This window comes from Lissotriton helveticus, chromosome 2_2 (assembly GCF_964261635.1).
Source record: "Lissotriton helveticus chromosome 2_2, aLisHel1.1, whole genome shotgun sequence".
In the NCBI taxonomy this organism is placed as follows: domain Eukaryota; kingdom Metazoa; phylum Chordata; class Amphibia; order Caudata; family Salamandridae; genus Lissotriton; species Lissotriton helveticus.
Window position 1 is genome coordinate 372,587,071 of NC_136060.1, and position 25,283 is coordinate 372,612,353.

Genomic DNA, 25,283 nt, shown 5'->3' on the forward strand with positions numbered 1-25,283 from the left:
AACCAAGCTGCACCCCACTGGAAAGGGTCAAGGCCTTGGATTGCTTGTGTTTTGGATCAGAAAGGACCTAGCTTGGAAGTTTAGGCTAGACTGTTCCTATTGGAGCAAGATCAATGCTGAGCTGCGTAAATCTGTGTCTAATCTGAGGTAGCACATTGGGCAAAAAAAATGATGGACTGGAATGCACCAGGAGTAATTATAAACAGCCAAAATTAATTCAAGCATTACATCAATCACAGTTTTGTTTACTTGTAACCCCTAATGTGTCAGACCTTCGCAGACTTGCGATTCGAATACCTCAAACCCTGCCAAAAATGTTTTTAAATACCTACTAAAAGAATTACACCAAACCGAGCAATAGTACTTCCTTGAGAACAGTTCTGGTTTCACGTCAAGTTTGGTGTAATTCAATGAATCTTTTTTTCCTGTGTCAGAGCAATTTTTCTTAAAAAATATTCTTAAAAAGTTAAGATGCCCTATTTTAAATACCTCCTTATTCTTGCATGCTCCACCCCTCTTTTTAACAAATCTTCATGAATCCTGTCATGATGAACTCGAATAGAATGACAATTTCTTTGGGAAATTATTCAACAGATTCATAGAATAGTGTCAAAATTATGAAGAAAACAAAACCGTCTTTTAGGAAAATCTGAGCTGAGCAGAGACATTGCACAAATTACACAATTCCCTCCTCGTTTGGACACCAATTCTACCACTCCAATGCACCTCAAAAACATCAATACCAAATCACTTCTAGTACCTTTCCAATATCCTGAAGTGTTGCAAGTTCTAAAAGCTGAGAAAAGACATCCAAGGATGATCGTAGAAAACCTCCAAACTTTTCATTACTGTTGTGAAGATCTAATGTAACCTTGTAGGAAACAAAATAGAAAGATTATGTGCAATTGTTTCAGAAGCTGGCTCATGCATATTGACAATTTTACAATGTACATGTAGTTCAACACAAATCAGTCTTCCATCTGTGTAGATTTTTCGGTTAACATAAACACTGCAGTGCATGTATTAAAGATAAAACAGTAAAAATACCATCCAGTGATGCATATCATTCTGGAAAGGGGGTGTTAGATGAGGTGATTTTAGGCAGGACACAATTGCAATTCCACAGAAGTAGACCCCCCATTTAAAGCATCTGCCACTACTGAAAATTGGTTTTAGAATACTTGCCTGTTACAAAGTAGCAAACTTAGGTCCACTAGTGGATGTTCAGGCAAAATGTGCACTTTCACCAGCACATTTAAAGTTACTGGGCAATTTCACTGTTGGAATTTCTGCCTCTACGGTAGGCACTTACAAAGAATCTCTAATTAGGAGACACACTGCTAGTACATCAGCATATTTAGTGGTTCTCTTTCATGCTAGGGGTCCCATACTTACCAATTCTTACCTTATAATATGAACTTTTCATCACTCATATTTATATAAGTGTAAGCAGCAAGACTTATGAAGAGAACGAGAGCTATAAAACTGCTGTGGCTAAATTTCTTGGTGAAGACCTGGTAGCCAGTGGAAGATATGCAGTGTCTACTAGGTCGTTCATGGGGACTAGATTGGGAAAGCCCGCAAAGGCAAGGAACAGAATGAGATGGACAGCAAATTAATCCCACGATTTCTGGAGCAATGTCTTGAGAAGGAAGAAAGCTTCAGCAGATGAGAGCAGGTTTCCCATAGACTGAGATGAAGTAGTTACCATGAAGTAAGCCAGAGTAAAGATAGTAGTGAAAGTAGGGAGGGGCTGTAGAGAAAAGAACATTCTTATATGTCTTCAAATTGACCAATGAGACGACAATTCACTAGAATCCACCCACAAAAGAGTTTTGACCAAATAGACACTAGGGACCTTTGGGAAAGCCGTATATGGTAGAGACATGATCTAGCCGCAGATTTCTTATCTTTGAACTTCCAGGAGTCAGGATGGATCTGGAAGATTTTTCTTATTAGTACCCCTGCTCGCCGGTAGGTGGCGTTGGTCGACTCCACTTGACATTGTCAGCATCGTATTCGTTATTGTTATGATGTCCGCGTTATCAATATAACCGCCACTCCGGCGCACTGATGTCAGTAAGTTTCATGATTTTCCAAACCACAAACACAGAGCCATGAAATGACTGACCATGGTGTGTTAAAAAAGAACCACTGGGGCCCTAAAGGGGAACATCCTTGACACTAAAAACTATTTCTCAGTGCAGGGATGATGGGTGAGTGGGTAAGGAATCTGCGGCTAGATCATGTCTCTACCAGATAAGGCGTTACCGAAGGTAAGTAACTTGTCCATCTGATAGAGACATCTAGCTGCAGATTCCTTATCTTTGAACAGATACCCAAGCAATACATTCTGGGAGGAGGGACTGCAGAGAAGTTTTAGACCGTAAAATCCTGCTGAACAGATCAGCCAAACAGGCCTTCCCTGCGAACCTGAAAATCCAGGCAATAGTGTCTGGCAAACGTGTGTAGAGACGCCCACGTGGTAGCTTGACAGATATCAGCAATCAGAACGCCATGCTGGAGGGCTATGGAGACTGCTTTCGCCCGGGTGGAATGGGCTCTAAGGCCTTCATTGGGCAGCTTCTTTGCAAAGGAGTAACAGATTTTTATGTTATGTTATGGCCACTTTTATAGCGCACAAATCACCCGGGGCATCTCGGCGCTGTAGAGGCACATATGAGCAGGGAAATCACCAAAGTAATTAAAACAAAGCTTTCAGTTGTTTCTTAAAAATATTATAGTTGGGGATCTCACGAAGAGTGATGGGTACTTTATTCCAGTATCCTGGGGCCAGGTAAGAGAAAGCATTGCCCCGGCGCGCTTTTGGCGTATACGAGGCACACACAGAAGTGCCTGCGAGCTGGATCTGAAATTTCGGGATGGTCTGTAAACTGTAAGTTTTTTTTTTAAGGTAGAGTGGACCTTTGCCTCTCAGGGCATTATACGAGAGCCAACAGATTTTGAAAAAGGACCGTTTCTTCACCGGTAGCCAGTGCAGTTCCTTCAACAATGGGGCAGAGGGAGTACTTGCGGGACGGTTCAGAGTGAGTCTGGCTGCGGTGTTCTGGACCACCTGTAACTTGGAGATCAATGTCTCACCTACTTCCGCCAGCAGTGCATTCCCGTAGTCCAGTCTACTAATCACCATGGCCTGCACAAGGGTCCTGCATGAATTCTTGGGCAGAAAGGGAAAAATTCTGAGTAGAAGGCAAAGATTATAGTAGCATGAACTGGTAGTGGTGGCAATATGATCTTTCATGGTTAGGGCCTGGTCCAGTTTTATCCCCAAGTTTTTGACACTTTGTTTGGCACAGGAGCTGTACCAAGTTGATGGGGCCACCATTCCTCCGACCAAAGGGGGGGGGGGAATTCCCAATTAGCATGATCTCTGTCTTTCCCGGGTTTAGCTAGAGGCAATTCTCAGTCATCCAATTTGATATTGCCACCATTCCTGCCGCAAAATGCATTTTCTCTAGTTCAAGATTGGGGCCAACAGTGAACATAAGCTGAGTGTCATCAGTGTATGAAATTATCTCGAAGCCAAACCGCTCAGCGATCTTTGCTAGTGGAGTCATATATATATTAAAGAGCGTCAGACTTAAACAGGACCCCTGGGGTACACCCTTGTCCAACTGCATTTTGGTTGTAAGGCCCGAGTATAATCGTTTGTTGCCTGTCAGAAAATGTTGCAGCCACTTTAAAGCAGTGTCCTCGATACCACAAGTCTGCAATCTTTCAAACAGCTTTGTGTGTGAGATGGTATCAAAGGCTGCAGAGAGGTCCAATAGTATTAATACAATTGCACCTCCAGCGTCCATCACTTGTCTAAGCTAGTCAGTCACTGCCAGGATCGCAGTCTCTGTGCTAAAACCAGATCGGAATCCTGATTGTGAAGGATCTAAGATTTGATTTGTTTCAAGATACAACCCCAACTGCCTATTTATTAGATTTTCTAGTAGCTTGCCCAACAGCGGTAGTAGAGATATTGGGCGGTAGTTACTGAATAATCGTGGTTCAGATGCAGAGGATGACCCAACGAGAGATGGCTCTCTTTAGAACAGCATGCCTATTCTTTGCTCCCACGTATCCTATAATGAGTTGGTCATCCACCCGGAACTCTTTAGTGCAATCAAGATAGAATGATAACGCTCTTTTTGGGTCCTTACGGTGGAGACGCTCCTCCTCCTTGGAAAGATACGGAGGTGCATAGAAAGTGAGCAGAGTAACGGACTGTCCCAGATGAATGGGAGTTACAAATTTGGGCAAAAAGGACACTCTAGTTCTTAGCACCACTTCTGGAAAAACTGTCAGGTAAGGAGACTGTGATGATAGGGCCTGCAGTTCTCTCAGTCTCCTAGCAGAGGTAATTGCCACTAAGAATGCTGTTTTGATGGTGAGCAACCTTAAAGGGCAGTTATTCATCGGCTTAAACATTGCGCACATCAAAAAGGTGAGCAGCATAATAAGTTCCCATTGTGGCAAAAGAAAAGGAAAAGAGGGTGGGTTACACCGTTCAAAAAACTCTGCACCAGAGGGGACTTGAAAAGTGAAGGCTGATCTGTTAGTCGAAGAAAAGCTGAAAGGGCTGAAAGATAACCATTCAAAGTGCCCAAGGCAGAGCCCTGCTGTGCCACGGAGACAAGGCGTCAATGGACCTTTCTGTACAATATTTACAAAATGTGTTCCATCAGCAGCCGTATACTGATTTCACAGAGGGACGCCTGGCTGCCAGAATAACCTCACAGATTTCGGCCGGGAGGTCAAAAGGTGTCATCTGTCGCTGCTCAATTTCCAGACAAGGAAGCTGAGAGTGGACAGGTTTGGTGGAGAACCCTCGACTGCTGCTGCAACAGAAGATCCTCCCATGGGGCAACCTGATCGGAGGATCGATGCTCATGTCTAGAAGCTCGGGATACCAAACTCCCCGTGCCCAGTCCGGAGTCACAGGAATAACTTGTGCATGATCGCTCAGGATTTTCTTGAGCACTCTAGGCAGGAGTGGTATGTGCGGAAAAGCATATAGGAGGCCTGAACTCCACTCGTGGCAAAAAGTGTCGCCGAGCGAGGGCCACCTTGGAAACTCCATCGCGCAAAACTGCTGACATTGCGTGTTCTCTTCAGAGTCAAACAGATCTGACCAAGGCTCCCCACCACAGAAAGAGACCCTGTGCCACCTCCGAATGGAAACGCCACTCATGATCCGCAATGCACCTTCAGCTGAGTTTGTCCACCCTAGCATTCAGAGAACCGGGCAGGTGTTGAACCACCAGGTAAATGTCCTGTTGTTCCAGCCAAGTCCAGAGACGCAGGACCTCTTGACAGAGAGTCCAAGACCCCACTCCACCCTGTTTGTCGCAGTACCACATGGCAGTAGTGTTGTCTGTGAACACCTGTATCAGCCTTCCCTTTATGGATGGTAAAAAGGCTTTCAGTGCCAGTCAGATCGCCTGAAGCTCAAACAGATTGATATGGAGCCTGCCTTCCACCGGAGACCAGAGTCCTCTGATCTCCACCTCTCCCAGATTGCCACCCCTTCCCAGAAGGGACGCATCTGTTACTTTTGTGAGATCTGGTGTGTGAAAGGGGGTGGGGTCTGCCCTTGATCCAGTCGCGGTCTGTTAGCCACCACTGTATGTCTTACGCAGTGCCCTCCAAAATATGAACCAGGTTGGTGAGAGCTCCTCAATGCTGTTACCATTGGAACTTCAGGTCCCATTGCAGAGCCTGCATGTGCCACCGTGCATGGTTCACCCGCAGGATGCAGGAGGCCATGAGGCCCAACAGTCTCAGAGTAATTTTTACCGAAATCCAGGATAGAGGTTGAAACATCGGTATCATAGCCTGAATATACTGGATTTGCCATTCGGGAGTAAAAGCCCGAATCTGCAGTGTGTCCAGCACCGCCCCGATGAAAGGGAGCATCTGAGAGGAGGTCAGGTGCGACTTTGGCACATTGATAGTGAACCCCAGCAAATGCATGAGGTTCCCCGTAGTCTGGAGAAGACAACTGTTTGGGATGAGCCTGCCTTCAACAGCCAGTTGTCAAGATAGGAGAAGACTGAAATCCCCGATCTGTGCTGATGGGCTGCGGCCACCACCATCACCTATGTGAACACCCAAGGGGGGCTGGTGAGGCAGAAGGGGAGAACTGCAAATTGAAAGTGCTTGTGGCCCACCGTAAACTGCAGGTAGCGACGATGGGCAGGCAGGATGGGGATATGAAAATAGGCATCCTGCAAGTCCATCGCTACCATCCAGTCTCCTGGGTCCAGGGCAGACAGGACTTGAGCTAGAGTGAGCACATTCAACTTCTCCATTTTGAGGAAGTAGTTGAGGGTTCTGAGATCTAGGATAGGACGAAGGCCTTCGTCTTTCTTTGAGACCAGAAAATAGCGGGAATAACAACCACAGCCTATTTCTGGCCCAGGAGCCCTCTCTATAGCTGCCTTGGTAAAGAGACTCTTGACTTCCTCACGGAGCAGAGCAAGGTGATCATCTGTTAGGCGATCGTACACTGGAGACATAGATGGAGGGGTCGTCTTGAAGGGGAGGGAGTAGCCCATTCAGACTATTTGCAACACCCATCTGTCTGATGTGATGTTCCACATGTGGTGGCGCTGATGGCGTACTCTTCCACCAACTGGCGGTGAATGTTCTTGGGGTATCGGACTAGGAAGGTTTTGCCGTAGAGGAGTGGATCGTGACTTGGCTCGGCTTCTTGCTTCCCGACCCATGGGTCGGGGTGAACGGCTTCCACGGCCTGCAGAGGTTGCTGAACATGCGGGCCCGCTGGCCAGCATAGGCTTGGTGCGGTTGGTAGCCCCTTCCGTAGACACGAAAGAAACGAAAAGCAGTTGTGGGCCGGGAAGTTGTGGTGAGGCCCAAAGACTTGGCCGTGGCCTGTGAGTCCTTGAAACACATAAGGGCAGCATCTACTTTTTCTCAAAGAGTATGTTCATTAGGTTAGCTTGGACATCCCCCGAAAAAACAGATATTTTTAGCCCGGTGTGGTGACGTACGGCCACCATCATGGAAATAGCTCTGCCCAGCGAGTCTATCGTGTCCAAGCCACATCTGATGGCAAACTTTTCTGCATCTCTCACATCTTTACCCTTTGAGAGTGCACAGAGCAGAGCCCTGCTGAGCAAGGGCCCAAATAAAGAGAAGGACTTAGGAAAGGGAAGCAGAAAGAGGATCAATAGATCTTTCTGTCTAAGATTTTATAAATTTGTTCCACCGGCAGGCGTACACGGTCTTGGAAGAGTGACGCCTGGCTGCCAAAATAACATTACAGACTTTAGGAGGAAGGTTGAATGCCATCAACTGGCACCGCTCAATCTCCACGCAAGTAGGCGCAGAGTTGACAGTTTCGGGTGGGGGACCCTCCCCTGCTGCTGCGACAGAAGATCCTCCCAAAGGGTCAGCCTGATCTGAGGATCGAAGACCAGCTGGAGAAGCTCGGGACACCAGACTCTCCATATCCAGTCTGTAGCCACAAGAATTTCTTGGACCTGGTCGCTCCTGATCTTCTTGAACACTCTGGATGGGTGGTATTGGTGGAAGGCGTGCAGAAGGCCCAAGCTCCATTCCAGATGAACAGAGCTGCAGAGCGAGTGATGCCTTCGAAACGTTTGCTGACACTGCAGGTTCTCGGAAGAGGCAGACAGATCGAACCAAGGCTCTCCATACTGCTGAAAAAGATTTATTTATTTAGTGTTTTATAGAGCACGAACCAGACCTGTGAGGGTATCAGAGCGCTTTACAGTAGTAACAGGTGGGATACAAGGACATAGGGGGGAAGAGACCCAAAGGGATAGGGACAGGTAGATACAATATATGGTAAAACAAACAATCATAATACCCGGATACATTTTGGGGTAAGAACAAATCTATTCATTAAGCTAGAAAAGCAGTCTAAACACCCTGGAGGTTTGTTCGGTAGTGCCGGGTGGGTATCATAAGGAGAAAAGGGCAAGGGCTAATGCCGGAGCGATAGGTGAAGCCAGGTTACGGAGGTGATTGTAACGTGAGCGTTAGGAGAAGAATTTGCCAACTAGGAAAGTTTTGGCCTCCTGTTTGAAGTGAGCTAGAGATGGTATTCTTCTGATGGCGGGTGGGAGTGAGATCCATATTCTTGGGGCAGCCCCAGAGAAGGCTCGATTGTACGTTCTTTTTTTCCTGAAGCATGTGGGTTGGAGCAAAAGGTCTCTGGCGGACCGGGAGTTTCTGGCTCCTCCAGATATCACGAGTTTCTGGGCGAGAAAAGCAGGGGACTTGGAGTAAAGAGCCTTGTGGGCGATGCAAGCCAGCTTAAATTGGATTCTGGCCTCAAGAGGAAGCCAGTTCAGAGCTTTAAGATGGGGCGAGATACGGTAGAACTTTTTATAGCCAGTTAAAAGTCTGGCAGCGGCTTTGAGGCAGGCTTTCAAGGGTGCCAGAGAGATCTTGGGTAGGCCTGCGAGGGTGGAGCAACCATATTCTAGCCTAGAGATGACTAGAGCCTGAATTGCCGATTTTAGATCTGGGGTGTCGAGGAATAGTTTCAGGTTTCTTAGGTAGTTCAAATGAAATCTGGAAGTTTTGGCCATCGAGTTGATATGGCCACGCATGTTCAGGTTGTCGTCTAAGGTAATTCCAAGGGATTTAGCAGATCTTGCGCCATTTCTGGCTGGAGATGCCATTTGCGATCCACTAGGCATCAATGGCTGATTTTATCCACTCTGGCGTTCAGAGAACTTGCTAGGTGAAGAACAACAAGGGGAATGCCCTGCTGTTCCAGCTAGGTCCGGAGATGCAGGGTCTCTTGACAAAGGGACCACAACCCCACCCTGCCCCGTTTGTTGCAATACCAAATGGTGGAGATCTGTGAACACTTGAACCGTCTTTCCCTTTATTGAATGAAGGAAGGCTTTTAATGCCAAGCGAATTGTTTGGAGCTCCAGCAAGTTGATGTGGAGTCCGGATTCCGTTGGAGACCAGAGTCCTCTGCTCTCCACTTCTGCCGGGGGGCCACTCCATTACAGGAATGACGCATCTCTCACTACTGTGTGGTCTGGCTGGGGAAGGGAGAGAGGTTTTCCTCTGGCCCAGTTAACAGTTGCTCTGTTAACAACCACTACCGGTCCTGTGCAGTTCCCTCCGAGATCTGGACCATGGCAGAGATTCCCCTAATGCTGCCACTAGAACTCAAGTCCAGCTACAGAGCCTGCATATGCCATTTGGCATGTGTCTCTAGCAGGATGCTGGAGGCCATGAGGCCCAGTACACTCAGTCACTGTAGGAAAGTAGAATCTGCTTTCATGGTTACTCCCACTTTTTGCCTGGTGTTATGCAGTTTCTGACTAGTCTGACTGGGTTCCTCCTAATCTAGATCCCAGTCTCTGCTTTCTCCCCTAAACTGGATATGGTGAGTACTTGGGTAGAACTCAGATTAGCTACTGGTGTACCGTTTTAAGTCCCAAGTATATGGTACTGAGGTACCCAGGGCATAGGTACACCAGGGGTCCGCCATGGGCTGAAGCATGTATTATGCCAACCATGGGACATCACTCAAATTGTGACTACAGGCCTGCCATTGCGGCCTCTGTAAGCTGGTGCTAGAACCACTTACGACAGATATAGGTTTCCCGATATCGGAGGTCACTGCACTTAAAACCTATAAGTCACCCCTAAGGCAGACCTTTCAATCCTGAAGGCAGGATGCTTGGTTCTAAGTGTGAGGGTGCCCCTGCATGAGCAGGACACACCTACAACCTTCGGCGTCCATTCTCCCAGGTTGCAAGTGCATCAGCCATAAATAAAGTGCCCATGCGTCATTATAAGGCTCAGCAACACAGGTGGTGGTTCTTCAACACCCTCGAGGCCTGCACTATCTTCTCATCAAGTTTGAGGCTAGTATCCCAGATCGGAAGCCCAGGAACCGAACCGCTGTGCATCACGTTGACTTACCGTTACCAAGGCCTGTTGGCTTTCTTCACCAGAGATCTTCGGGCTCCAAGAAGCTCCAGCCTCGAGCATCTCACTCGACAAAGATCTTCGTCTTCACTGCATCTCTTGCACCGTGGACCTGATCTTTGGTGAGCTGCTAAAGGTCCTCTTGCGACTTTTGTGCCTCCGGCCTGTGGGTCCTCTTGAGGGTCTTCCTGGACTCTGGTGGGCTCCCCTGATTTCTTGGGGCCTACCCCAACTGCCCTGCTCGTGGTGAGCCACTTGGACCTTGCTGATCCAAACTTTGCACCTTTTTCGCTTGTGACGCTGTTTACAGTTGCCAAGGCTTGTTGGTATTGCAGACGGACACCGACCCCTCAGCTCTCGACATCTGACATGGGACAGTTTGTGAACGACTCCTGGTCCACACAGCTGCAGTGTCAAGGTCATCATCAACTCTCCTGCATCACTTGACATCGGTAGGCATTGGTCTTCCGTGCCTCCTAGTCACTCCTGAGTGGCATAGACTCTCCCCACTGCTTGCAGGTACTTCACATCCTGAATGCACCTTTGGGTTTTACCTGACACTCACCTTCTTCGCCAGCGGCACCTTCCTGAAGTCCTCCATTATGTTCGACAGCGGTTTCCAACGCCACATCGTACTTTTGCACCCGGCTTCTCTGGTGTAGGTATCCTGGTTCCTAGGGTATGCAAGGGTGGGGTGGCTCTATAACCTTCTGTCTTCCACTGGGTTTCTTCAGAGTCCACTGTGAAGGGTCCTTCTTCTTTAAAATTACAACAGTGACTTACACATTGACTTGAATTGAGCACACAGTTGTGTTCCACACACGGCCTCTGTGGGGTTCCTGGGTACTTACCTTGGGTGGTTCCATGGGTTCCCAGCACGTCTAGGTCTCCTGGGTACAGTCCTGACTTGGATTGTGGTTCACATCCCACTACTTTAGTATGTGGTTGGGTCTTCCCCGGAGACTAGTGTATTTTTGTGCTACTTACCTGTTTAATTTGCAAAGTATTGTGTGCATGGTGTTATATCTTCAGGTAGGAGATATTGTTATGTGTTAGTGAGCATCTTATAATAAGGGAGGGATAGTCTTGAAGGGCGGGGAGTAGACCCTTCGGACTATCTGAAGAACCCACCTGTTCGATGTGATAGTTTGCCAGGAGTGGAGGTGATGGCTGATTCTGCCACCAACTGACCGCCCATGATCTCAAAGGGCCGGAGTAGGAAGGTTTGGAGGCTGTATGGAGGAGGGGACTGACCCGACCTCTGGCCGCCCAATCCACAGGGTCGAAATAACCACAACCATGACTGCACAGAGGTTGCTGAACTTGCACAGTCTTGTGGCTGGGATATGGTTGACTCAGCTGAAAGCTCCTTCCGTGGCCATCAAAAGGCTGAAAGTCAGGCGGAGGACGGGTGGCTTGTCTCCGAAGAAACAGGTGCCGTCATGCATGTCCAAAAGGGAAGCATCGACATCTCTAGAAAAGAAAATGTTCTCAGCCAGGCGTGGCATCAAACAGCCACTGTCGATGACATCGCTCTGCCCAGCGAGGCGGTCGTGTCAAGCCCACACTGAATGGCGAACTTTGCTGCATCCCTTCCATCTGATACTGCATGGGAATGAAGGGCCCAGGCCTCCTCCAGGACCTGTGGCAGCACTGGCGCAACTGCTTCTCACAAAGAGTGGGAGTAACGGCCCAATAGGCATGCAATGTTCATCGACCGAAATGCAAAGCTGGTGTAAGAAAAAACTGTTCTAGCTCCAGCTATCCAGCCTTTTGGAGTCTCTTTCCGGTGGTGCAGAAGGGAAAGCACCTTGTGAGGTATAGGCTTAGACCACCAAGCTCTTTGGGTAAGGTGGTTGGTGAGAAATTGTGCATTTCCCAGTGCAAGACGCTGACAGCAGGTGATTGCCCTATTCATAGGAGCTCATGAGCTGGGCTTGGACGAGGATCCCAGAAGGACATCGGTCAAGGCCTCGCTAAAAGGCAGGAGGGGTTCCGAGGAGGAGATACCCAGTGGCAGGACCTCTGTCAAGGTGCTCGTCTTGACTCCCACCGAAGGGAGCTGCAGGTTCAGCACCTCAACTGCCCTTCTCACCATCACAGCATATGAATCAAGCCTCCTTCGTAGCCATGGTAGAGGAATCGAGCAGAATCTGGAGAGGTATCAAGTGCACTGGCCTCACCAACATGGCAGGGTGGCAGGTGCTACACAGTTTCAATTCAATAGTCTTCTTTGACATATTGGAAAAACCTACACACCAAAAACATTTCAACAAAATGTCAACAAAACCCTGTCAGAAAGTTACAGAGGGTAGCTCTCTTCAGCCATCTGAGCTGGCTGGCACACAGAAAGAAAAGAATGGACGTCAGTGGCACCAATATAAGTGTTGCAGATGTGAGTTCCGGGACAGACTATGCCGACAGGGTCACACAGAGCTGCCCGCTACCACCTATCGGCACCCATGGGTATTGCTCGAGCAAAAACCTTCCAATCCAGCTGATGCTTGGTAAATTCTAAGGTAAGAAATCTACGCCTATATGTCTCTATCAGATATAAAGCAGCAATAAACAAACAATAGAAATAGGACAGCGAAATATACACTGAGTGCCCCTCACAGTACAGGCAGTTAAACATACTGAAATAAGCATTAGTATAAACACCAAAACAATTGGTTTACACTCAATTTATCAAGCGCTTTGTAAATTCATTGAAAGGAGATGATCATGAAGACAGGTAATCAAAGAAACTCAAAGTGGTTATAAGTGCTCCCACGTGATATATGTGTTAGGTGATCAGTCAAAAACGTTTATTCGGGAATTCCATAAAAAGATCTACACATCATTAATAAGACACAGCAAAATACAAAAAAGTATAACACAACAAATGTAAAATGTTCAATGCTATGCAATGTAATCGCTTCATTCTAAAATGGTAATAAATATCCACGATTAAAAACATGTACAATAGCAGTACCACCAAATCCAGGTAATCTAGTTTAAGACAATCCTCGAGTACCAGTCGGAAGAATTTAGTCTCAGCAGGAGGAAAGCCAAATGTTTATTGAAAGGAGCAGGGGTGCTATCTTCACAATATCTCCCAAATAAAAGACGCCTTGCTAACAGCCCGCATAAAAATGTATTTTCTAAAATTTGCCGGTTCCTGGGGTTGATGTATCCCCAACACTCCCACCCCATATGTGGCAACTGAAAGGCATTTGCTTTTGTACAGTAAAATTATTTCTTTGAAGGGTTTGTGACCAGGTTTACAAATTTTAAAATTGCTTCTACAGCCCCTGAGAATTTTTGTGATCTTTGGGTTAGAAGCTTTACCCATTTTAAATTTGCGTCTAAAATAGCATTGAGCTAGTTAAAAAATTAAACCTTGACAATTGCATTCCCTACAATTATGAACTTTCGAACGAGTTTTTTTTTAGGTCCACAAGTCATAATATAAGATTTCTGAGGATTAACTTTAAATTTAAGATTACCCATAAAATCATTGAGAGAATCAAGTAAAATCTGCAGGCCATTTGCGGTATGGGCAATTGAAACTGTATCATCGACATGTAGTAGGACAGGAACTGGGAAGCACCCAAGCTTAGATAAAACCTTTTATTTTGGCGCTAGCACTGTCTCTAAGGAGTTAATATAAAATTTAAATAAAAAAGGAGCTAAAATACAACCCTGCCATACACCTCGGTTGGAGCTAAAAACTAAAAAAAAAGGGTACAGTTGCCATCTTGACCAAATTAAACTTGGTCAGTAGTGCCCCAGTGAAGATGCTAGAGGAGGTTACGTTAGTTAGTAATGGTGCCCAGATCCTAGGGTTCTGTCTGAAGACACAAATAGGGTGCAGGGGACCTTAAGATGGCCCTGGACACTTCATTTACGTTGAAAAAGTCACTTAGGATGGATGCGCTATTCAAATAAAAATTTGGAGGGTCTTGGGGGCTATCCAGGACAAAGAGGTATTCTCTTGGTCAAAGATCTTGGAAAAGTGGGACACCCAGTCTTTAGCGGTTATATGGCATTCTACTCTAGAATGGTTTTGCTTGTAGAAATAGGGAGATTGATAACTTCCCAAAAGCTCTGTTTTTCCCGGAATTCTGAAGCAGATTTCAAATCTTCACATGCTTCCTCATTTCCATGCTTCTATCCTCCTGGGTGGTTTTGTATACATGTCTGGAAAGTCTAATGTCTTCAATATTAGAAGGCAACGATTTGGAAAGCAATTAAAAAAAGCAATTCCAATCAGCTTGCTAGAGGTCATTTTACATAGGTTGTCAAAATGTTCTACGACTTCCTGGGAATTGGGTTCTTCTGACGATCAGCACCTTACTAATCCCTGGCTTCCTACTAGCAAGTCCTTGAAAAATTTGGTGAGGTCAATAATGTCCCATTTCATACAGATTCCTTTGTTAGGGCAGTACCGAAGCTTAGAGGCACATCCAGGCTTTTTATTTTTGAAAAACAAGCAATTTATCTAAACTAAAACAGTATTATTGTCCCTGATAATGTAAGGGAAGATATCAGAATCCAACATTAGGGGTGCATAATCTGAAGATAATATTAGAAAATCAATAGTACTTCCTTTGCCCTTGCCTGTAAATGTTGGCAGAAATACATCACCCTCTTGGAGGAAGTCTGAAGAAAACAAACCATTGTATTTGATGATGATCTGGCTTAGTGCATCCGCATAAGGAGTATGTACAAAATTTGTTAGATTCACCCGCACAAACACGGTCTTCCCTAGAACAGCATCTAGAAAAGTTAAAATCCCCCATCTTAATAATAACTACCTGATCTCAGCTTCTTTGTACATATCATGAAATACAAAAGTCCAAATCTTCTATTCAATTTACAGGTTGGTTGGCAAAAAAAAAAAAAATAACAATTGCTTAACTAAACATCAGAAAAACCCCGGGCAAGACGCATACAAAATTTGGCATCAAGGAGTACACAGTAATTCTTTGGTGTTAATGTTTCTACAATTGAGGGAAATCAAGACCGCCAGGCCACACTTTGGTCTGCCTGATGATGGTGTGGCTGCTAACAGAATGATTGAAAGCCATCTACATAACATTTCCTAAGGCCAAGGTCTTGACAATATACTAGATCAAAGTTGTTCAATATTTGTAACCAATCCTCATTTAGCAATTTCTATCAAATGCCAGCAATGTTCTATGAGAGGAGGCAGAGACTAGTTGCTCCTGCAACGGTCATATAAGTCAGACATCTCTCCCCTGGTATGAACAATTTCGGAAGTAGGGGAAGATGGAAAAGATAAAGATGAAATTTGGTGGCAGCCTGCAGCAGGAACTAGTTATTCAATGTCAGGAAGACTGGACAGTAGTGCAAACAGATGCCTAAGGGCAAACAGAACAGGAGACAATTCAGCCGATTGAGGGCCTGGTCTGGGCATGTTAGTTTCAATGGCTATCTGAGTGGGCGGTCAATAAAAATAGCTCCATGGAAGAGCACACACCCTGCCTTTTTGGTTCACTGAATGGTCTAGATGATACAGCAAGGAATTCACCAGTTGTAGATTTCTAAAATTTAGCACAACACTGATTCACTTTCAGGTTTCTATATTGCCTAGCCATCCAACTCTGCAGACCATTAAGATGTCATCAATAAGATCCAACGGTCAAACTGAATTTTTCTTGCACCAATAGGCAACTTTGAATTTTAGGCCCATCCCATCTTCATGCACATCTTCGTCCAGAGATGGGACACCTTCCAAGAGTAGAACATACAGGGTGCATTTGGGTGATAATTGTAGATGTTCTGAATGGCCAATATACATGGACACATTCCTCTGATTAATGTAAGGATGACGTGATCGAGCAATGCCAATAACCCTACAATAATTGGAATTGTTTTGGGCTGTAGTTGGAGTGGTTGTAGACTTACTTGGGTATGAGGAAATTACTAGAGGATTCTCAGGCTAGTGGGGGCTTAATCATAACATTGGTTTCATTCGGTCTCTAGGAATGTGGACTAGAGAAATTTACTTTAGGTTTCCAATAGAGCTTGGACTATCGCCCAGTTTTTTAATCTGCTTAACAACATCCCATCGAAAATCCCTCAAAAGGACCTTCGTGTTAGTAAAGAAAAGGTTTACAAAAATCATACATGCCTTAAGATCAAAACTATCATAGAATGTAGGATTTTTTTACCAAGATATCAAACATTAGCCTTCTACAGCCCTCAGCCAAACTTTATGGTTCCATGGCTGGCAACTTCACTGTCCTCTGGAGTTTCCCATCCCCCTCACCTCTGTTTGGAAGGAGGCGGTTTATTCACACTATGCTGGGTGCTGTTAGACCTTGCAACAGAAATGTCTGGAAGTGGCTCCAGCATAATTCAGGAGTGTAGTGATTTTGCTGTAACTGGTGGATGAGATTTAAAATTATACAGTGAGAGGACCCTTCAGTCCGTGTCAATGGCTTTGTTAAACTTTTGGGAGTCAGAGATTTAGGCTGGACTATAGGATCTTTGATCAGTCTTTGGATTGCATCTATGCGGTCCTCCACAAGCTCCAGTTCAGTAGTGATAGCTCCTATGGCTGATGACAAGTAAGATGTGATCAAAGAAGTGGAAGAGTTCTCCTTATTTCCTCCTTTTTTTCGAAAGAGTAAGATTCTATTTTTACATCACTGAGTATGTAAGATAAAGGGGCTGAACCAGGCATGGGGAAATAAGAACCAGTCAGTCCTACCTTGTCCTGTTGTTCTCAAAAGATCACGTAGTCCAGGAACCAAGGATGGAGGCCCAGCTCAGCCTTGTCCGGCCACAGGCGGACGAAGACGGCCCACTCCTGGACCAGTCTTCGCCTGGGCACATCCTGCGCTGCCGGTTTGTAGAGTGCTTAAGAGAGTAAAGTGAAGGCTTTCCTCTCCTCCTGCACTGAAAGAGGGTTGCTGGGTGTTGCAGTCCCAAGCCAGCAGTCTGAGTGTGTAACCTGCACTGCGGGTCTGTAGAGTGCTTAAAAGCGCGAAGTAGAAGCTTTGCCTCCGGGGCTGAAACAAGGCTACTGGGGGATGTAGTCACACCGCAGCAGCACTGATGGCCTCTGACATTGTAACCTGTGCTGCGAGTCTGTAGAGTGCTTAAAAGCATAAAGTGGAGGTTTCCCCTCCTCCTGGGCTGAAAGGTGGCTGCTGGAGGATGTAGTCCCACCCCAGTAGCAGCGAGTGGTTATAAGTTGACTATCAGCCAAAACATTCCTTCTTTCTTGGAAAGTACAAAAAGAACAAATTACTTACCTTCGGTAACGCTTTTTCTGGTGGCTACAGTAACCACCTGTGGATTCCTCACCTTTTGAAATACCCTTTGCGCCAGCATTCCAGATAAACTTTTTCCTAGCTGTCCCACACCAATCAGGACGTCATAATGGCACAGCTCCACTCGCAACTCCGTATGACGTCACTAGAGCCATAAGAAGACCTCGTCGGCATGCTGACGTCAGTTCCACCCATTTTTCCTAGGCCTTCGGTGGGGAACCGGTGGACCGACAACATAATTAGAGTATACAATATATACACAAATAAACCCATAGCCAAAGTCAAAGAGGAAAAGCTAAAAACAGAAAGCATTTCCTAAAAACAGTATGGAAAGCAAAAGACGTTGTTTCAAACAATGACCATTCTTTCGGTACACAAAGGTGGGCAAAGGGGTGGAGGGTGGGTCAGTGAGGAATTCACACGCCGATACTGTATCCACCAGAAAAAGCGTTACCGAAGGCAATTAACTTGTTCTTCTGACGGATACATATGGCTGTGGATTTCTCACCTTTTGAATTGAATCCCACAGCAGTCCTGCTCTCATTGAAGGGTGTCCACCTACTCATACCAAAAAGTCCTGCAGCACAGAACGAGCAAAATGGCCATCCCTCCTCACCTCAGAATCCAAGCAATAATGCTTTGTGAAAATGTGGAGGGAGGCCCATGTTGCGGCCTTACAAATGTACAATACAGGAACACCTCTAGTCAAAGCAGATGTGGAAGGCTTAGCTCTAGTAGAATGAGCTCTGATACCTTCAGGAAGCTCCTTCTTGGCCAGGGCATAGCATATCTTGATACACAAGATGATCCACCTGGATAGCATTCTCTTGTGGATGGCTTTACCCTTCATATTCCTCACAAAGCCAACAAAAAGCTGGTCGTCCAACCTTGAGTCTTTTGTTCTGTCCAGATATGAGCTGAGGGGGAGGATAGAAGGTAGGCAATGTAATAGACTGTCACAGGTGGAAAGCAGAAACCACCTTAGGCAGGAAAGCAGCCCTGGTCCTAAGAACCATCTTATCTGCATGAATGGTAGTGAAAGGAGGCTAAGAACTAAGAGCCTGCAGCTCACTTTCCCACCTGGTCGAGGTAATAGCCACCAGAGGAATAGTCTTAAAAGAAATCAGATTCAAAGGGCATCTATAAATGGACTCAAAAGGAGACCCCAACACAAGCGTAAGAAGTACATTCAAATCCCAGTGAGGCATTATGAAGGGAGTGGGAGGAAACCGATTGGTGAGGCCCTTAATGAACCTCATTACAATGGGAGACTAAGACGCTGGTCTGGCAAACAAAGGAAAGCCTACAAGACCGACAAGTAACCCTTAACCGTCGCCACAGCACAACCTTGCTTGGGCAAAGAAAGTGAAAAACTAAGTACATCCGATATATGGGCCTCTCTCCACACCACTTCACAAACCTGGCCCATCTAAAAGAATAGACAGACTTAGTGGAGTGTCGCCAGGACGATAAAATAACATCCACCACATCAGGTGGGAGAGAGAAAGAACCCAGATTGCCCCTTTCATCTCCAGGCATAAAGGTTCAGGCTCTGGAGGTGGGGTTGCAGAACTCGTCCCTGTGACTGCGATATGAGGTCTGCCCAGAGAAGGAGATGGAGTGGCGGGTGCGATGAGAGGTTAAGAAGATCTGTGTACAACACTCTTCTTGGCCAGTCCGGGCGATCAATATGACTTGGGCCCAGTCCAGGCCAATCTATCTAAGAACCCGAGGAATCAAGGGAATGGGAGGAAACGCATAAAGGAATTGCAAGCTCCAATAGAGTTGGAATATGTCCCCCAATGCTCCCTGCATTGGATACTGAAGACTGCAGAATAACAGGCAGTGCACGTTCTCGCGAGTGGCAAATAGGTTCACCTGAGGAGATCCCCAGAACCTGAAGACGCGGCCAATCACCTCCGGGTGAAGCCTCCACTCGTTGTCGGCGGAGTACTGCCGACTGAGACTGTCCGCACACACGTTCAACTCTCCGGCCAGATGATTTGCAACTACGCAAATCTGGTGACACTGAACCCAGGACCAGAGCCGCAGAGCCTCTCTGCAGAGAAGATACAACCCTACCCCTCCCTATTTGTTGATATATCACATCGCAAGCAGTGTAGTCCGATAGGACCTGAACCGACTGACCGCTAAAGGAGGGAACGAATGCCTTGAGAGCCAAACTTATTGCCTGCAATTCCAGAAGGTTGATGTGAAGCAACTTTTCCTCTGGAGACAAAGGCCTTTGACCTCCAGATCCCCCAGATGAGCAGCTCACCTTAGGGTGGAGGCATCCGTGATCACTGTGGCCACCAGTGGAGGAAGCTGAAAAGACCTCCCTTGAGACAGGTTGTCCAACACACTCCACCAAGTCAGCTCCCCAGAGGTGTCTCTGGAGATTCTGATCTTCTCCCCGAGATCTCTGTTGTGTTGAAACCACTGCCTGCGGAGGCACCACTGAAGTGCCCTCATGTGCCAGCGTGCATGGTTGACCAACAGTATGCAGCAAGCAAACAGACCTAGCAGGCGTAGGACCTTCAGGACTGAAACAACCGCTCCATCGTGAAACAAAGGAATCATTCCCTGAATGTTGAGAATCCTGTGTGGAGGCGGAAAAGCTCGACACCCAGTAGTGTCCAGTACTGCTGCTATAAACAGGATGTGCTGAGAAGGCACCAGGTGAGATTTGGGTACATTCATCGTGAAACCCAAGCGGAAACAGGTATGATGTTACTTGCAAATGATGCAGCACCATCTCTTGCGACTTTGCTTTTAGCAGCCAGTCGTCTAGATTGGGGAAAACTGGAATCCCTGACCTTCTGAGATGGGCTGCAACCACCGCCATCACCTTCGTGAACACCCGTGCTGCCGACGTAAGCCCAAAAGGAAGGACCGCAAACTGATAGTGTTGTGATTCCACTGTAAACCAAAGATACTTCCGATGCGACTTCAGGTACGATGAAAATATGCATCCTGCAAATCGATCGACACCATCCAGTCTTCCTGTTGCAGTGCCAGAAGAACCTTGAACTTTTCCTGTATGAGATAAAAGTTCAAAATCCTGAGGTCCATGATTGGCCTCAAATGACCGTCCTTCTTGGGGATCAGGAAATACCAGGAGTAGCAACCCTGACCCCGCTCCTGCTCTGGAACCACCTCTATTGCACCTTTCTGTAACAAAGCCAGAACCTCCTACTGCAGGAGCAGCAGATGTTTCTCCGAACACCAGCCTTGATGAGGAGGGTAAGGCGGTGGAAAATCCAGGAAGGGGAGGGCGTACCTATTTTCTACAAGATTCAAAACCCAAAGATCTGATGTAACAGATTTCCAATTTTGTAGAAAATGGGACATCCAGCCTCCAACGGGACCAACATGCTATAAGATGGGGGATATAGAGCTGCTCTCCTGTATTACCAGTGGTGGGGGCAGGGGAAGAAGAGGAGAAGGAAGACTGTTTTCAGGAGGCTCCCCGTAGACGGCCTCTACCCTTCCCTCTGTACGACTTGTACAAAGGGGTTTGCTGCTGAGGCTGTTGACGACCCCGAAAGGAAGCCCCTTTTCCAAAAACTCAAATCCTCCTGAAACCAGAACCTCTAGGCTGAGATTGTAACCCCAAGGATCTCACAGTAGCCCTACTGTCCTTGAAACGTTGAAAAGCTGAATCCGCCTGTATTTCAAAAAGCCTGGATCAATGAAAAGGCAAATCAAGAAGAGTGGCCTTACATCATCGGTAGAGAACCCTGAAGACTTGGGAAAGCATGCCTTCTAGTGGCCACAGAGGAGCCCATCGCTCTGGCAACAGAGTCTGCAGTATCTAAACCAGATTGGATCACTTGACGGGCCGCTGCTTTCGTAACTGCCAACACCTCCAAGAAATGACCACAATAATCCTCCAGCAATTTAGGAGCTACCTGTTTAGCCGAATCCATTAAGGCATGAACATATCTCCCCAACAGGCACTTGGCGTTCGTAGATTTTACGGCCATGCCCGCAGACTAGAAACCCTTTTTGGTCGATTGCTCCAACTTTTTTGAATCTCTATCCCCGGAGTGGTGGGGAAAGAACCAGCCGACTGCTTTCTCAAACAAGAAGCCTGAACGACCAGGCTCTCCAGCAAAGGGTGAGAAGTCAAAAAGGCCAGATCACCAGGAGCAGCTTTATACCACCTCGCCACTGTCCTCGATACTGCAGGGGCAGATAAGGGATTCTGCCACACCTCCATAATTGGATAAGTCAACGTCTCGTTAAAAGGCAACAATGGCTTGACCATAGAAGACAGAGAATGCAACACCTCGGTCAATAAATTTGACTTGACTTCAGCTGTAGGCAATTGCAAGTCCAACAGATCAGCTTCCTTTCTTATTACTGAATGATAAGGAGAAACATCCTGTGAAGGCAAATCTTTTGGAGAAGAAATTTCCCGGTCAAGGGAAGTGTCCAAACACTGGCCTCCTGAAGGCCCTCAAAGTCATCCACTGAGTCGATGATTTCCCCTTCTTTAGCCTGATCCTGCTGGTACTCTTCTTCCTCCAACAGCCTTTGGGCCTCCCTTCTGGAGCACATCCTTGGTATCGGTGTCGGCGGCGCCAGGTGTGGCGAATTCAGAGTTCGATGGAGGCCCATCAGAAAAAAGCAACGTCGCCAGGCGAATACGGGAAGGTGCCGACCCAACGGAACCGGTGACTGAGGAATCGGCGTCAAAACCCTTGGCAAAGGGAACTGTCAAGATGGAGCCACTGGCATGAAAGGCACGAACGGCGCCTAGGCATATTGTTGGGGGAACGCCCAAATTAAAAGCAAGCAGACTCACGGGCCCCGAAGGTGCGCCAGTGAGGTAAGCTGTTTTGACAAAAACGCCAAACAGCTCATTCAGGAAATGTGTGGGATCCGCTCCTGGACCCAGAAAAGGTGGATACGGATTTGAAGCCCCAGATTCCGGATCAGACTGAGGTCGTGCAGCAGGCTGAGGCTGCGGCACCGGGGACACTGGATCCAGCACAGGCAACGCCACAGGAACCGGAGAAGAGTATATCGGAGCTGATTTATACCAGGGCGCCGGAGAACCTCTTGGCATCGTAGAGTAAGCTGGAGATGCCTGCGGAGAAGGAGAGGGCGAAGGCACGATGAAATCTTTAGAGCGACGCAGCTGAACAGGAGAAGCCGACCTTGAAGCCTTGCCCTTCGAAGATCGACGACAATGAGACCTATGTCGGCGCTTTTGCCCATGCCATGAAGAGCTTCGCCTCTCGCTCCTTCAGCGCCTTCGGATTCATCTTTCGAAAAGACGAACACTCTCCGACGACGTGATCTGAGGACAAACACCGGAGACAATCGTCTAGGGGGTCCATGATGGATATATGTTCCCCACATTCCCTGCAAGGCTTGAATCCTGATCTCTTTGTTGTAGCCATAGTACTGCTACTCCAAGGGAAACAGTCGAAACAAAGTATACATGAAGAAAATGGAGAGTCACAGAAAAAACGTTGCACGTCGATGGTGCGGAAAAAAGGAAACTGACGTCAGCACTCCGACGAGGTCTTCCTATGGCTCCTGTGACATCATACAGAGTCGCGAGCTGTGCCGTGCCATTATGACATCTTTGTCGACGTGGGAGAGCCAGGAAAACATTTCTGTAGAATGGGGGCGCAAGGGGTAATTCAAAAGGTGAGGAATTCACAGGCAGATGTCCATCAGAACAGATGATATTTCAACGCTGTTGTTGAGCCACTAGTTAAATAGCTCAGCTTTTAGACAAACAACTGGATTTCCTTTAGCATCAGCCACTAGTAGTCTTGACTGATACTGTGAAGGAATGGGGCTAAGTTGGTGGTGTGGTATGGAATTGCAGGTAGCACCTATAGGAGACTAAGAAATGCACCCACTGGGCCAAACAAACACCTTTATACAGGGGAAGATATAACCTAGTGCACCCTCCAACAGGAGTTATGTGGTCTGGGGCTAATGTACAGAAGGTCATTGTTGTGAGACTCAGAAACCAGTTTTCTAGGCACCTAAGGTCTTTCCCTGGCTATTTCTGGAGCATCCACATATAGGAATATGTTATGGTGATCTGTATTTCATGTAAGGACTGCGGAGGAGCTACGCCAGGAACCAAGATGGCTGCTCAGGCTTCCGACTCCGGAGACCTCCGTCTCCTGCCAGATGATCCTGTACTAAATCCTGTGTTTGCGCCCTCCCTCCCTGTGGATGAACCAGAGAGCTGTCTGACGGTGCAGTCCCGGAAACTTTACCGTCTTGGTAGACGGAGTTACGTCGCACTTAAGTTTGAGGCCTTACTCAGCTTGGGAACCGGGGCCTCGAGTGCGGGCTTAGCCGGGTTCGAATTGAACAACATAGCCCGTGAGAGTTCGATAGGGTCCGGTCCACCGCTGTGGAGGTTGGTTTTTGCCCGATTTGGACGGCGGTCCCCTAAGCTTGTAACATCGAAGGAGTGGCGATGAGGCACGACTGAATCTATGGGCGCTGTCTGTCCCCCTCCGGTGTTCGCTGGGTTGGGGTCTTCGCTCGCGATAGCGGAGAGCAGATAGCTGCAGTGACACATGATCAGTCGCCCTCCACGGACGTCCGTACCGCTCGTGCCTGAGCCCCTGGAGAGACCAGGCTCTCTAGGGGAAGTAAAAATGGTCGACACCGAGCGAGGAGAGATGGGACGGGCCAAATGTGAACCATCGCTGGGAACTGTAATGGCGGCCATCGGGGCACTTCAATCGTATGTGGAGGCCCTCGTGCACAAAATGACTGCTGTCTCTTCTGAGACAGGGCGAGTTGGATCGGACTCTGCTCCACTGAAAGAACTAATGCGTGCTGTACCACCCGCACTGGCCATGTTATCGAAGGAGGAAGGTCCCGTGCAGCGAGAGGTGTCGCAGCCACTATGCAGTGTGGCTGCCAAGAACTGCGAACTTGGTGCTTAGACTGGATCGGTGTACCTATCATAACCTTCTATTGTGGACAGATCGATCGGTGCTTCCTTCCCGGAAACCCCTGTCTGGGATAATCTTGGGCTTGAGACAGTGTCTCTCCCCACCGGCAGTTTTATCACGATTGCGATGGAAACAACGTTTGGAGTTGAGGTCGGTGAGGGGTGTCCTTACTGGAGATGGGGTTCTTATTGACTTAACATCTTTGATTCGTCTCTGGAGGTACTTTGTGGAACTCTATACACACTTTGACTCTCCTGCAGGGGCGGCTGTTCGACCGAAGGGTTTCGCACGACTGATCGTAAGGGCCAAGGCTGAAACTGATGGACTGGACTCTGGATTGTGGCGCCGGTGAAAGTGGGATTTGCTACTGTTGTGCCTACGGGAGGGTGGGCGGTGTTTTTGAGCTTCCCCTGTGTTGATGTGTACAATCTGTTCGTAAAATGAAGGGACCGTTATACGGGTTGCTCGGCTCTGGTGGGGGGAGGGGGGACAGGGGGCCCATATGAAGACGATCCTCCTCCATTTTTTACGTTAAGTAACTTAGTTTAGATGGGGCGACAGGCACACTGCTGGTTGGGAATAGGCGAAAGCTACATGCAGGGGTGCAGGGTGGGGGGAAGGGGTTTTTGTATTGTGTGTGTTTTTGTATGTTCTCAAAATCCTATCAGAATCCTGAAGTTGGGTGCCTTACCGAAAAATACTTCTGTATTGTGGGTAGACGGGTTCTGAGTACCGTACTGATTGAACTGCCTCTAGCACTGAGTTGAGTTTTATATTGTTGCGATTTGGTTTCAGTCGTTGCCGAGTTCCGTTGAATTGCTGCACTTCATATCTCCCCCCACTCGAAATATCTCCCTACGATAATCCTGTTTTTCTTGGGGGGTGGAGTTAGTGGGCTTTATTGGTTGAATTGGGCTTTGGAGAATGTTTGTATATTACACAGTCGCACACTTTTTGAAATTCATGGCAGTTCTAGTCTTGGTGATCATCCGTTTATCCTGCATTATATGTTCGTATAGTATCCTGTCGTTTCCTGATGTATGGCACCTGATGTTGATCCTTGCTTTTATGTTTTTCTCTTTAATAAAAAGAAATA

The 25,283-nt window shown here is 47.2% G+C and overlaps 1 protein-coding gene across 2 annotated transcripts in view; it reads right to left on the bottom strand.

Moving 5' to 3' along the window:
* The window catches only part of HTT (huntingtin), a 1,924,961-nt gene that overhangs the window by 1,129,931 nt on the left and 769,747 nt on the right, over positions 1-25,283 (bottom strand). For both annotated transcript variants that reach the window (XM_078678546.1, XM_078678545.1), the window contains one exon: positions 761-871. In XM_078678546.1, coding sequence (XP_078534672.1) covers positions 761-871 — 111 coding nt within the window. The remainder of the gene's footprint in view (positions 1-760; positions 872-25,283) is intronic.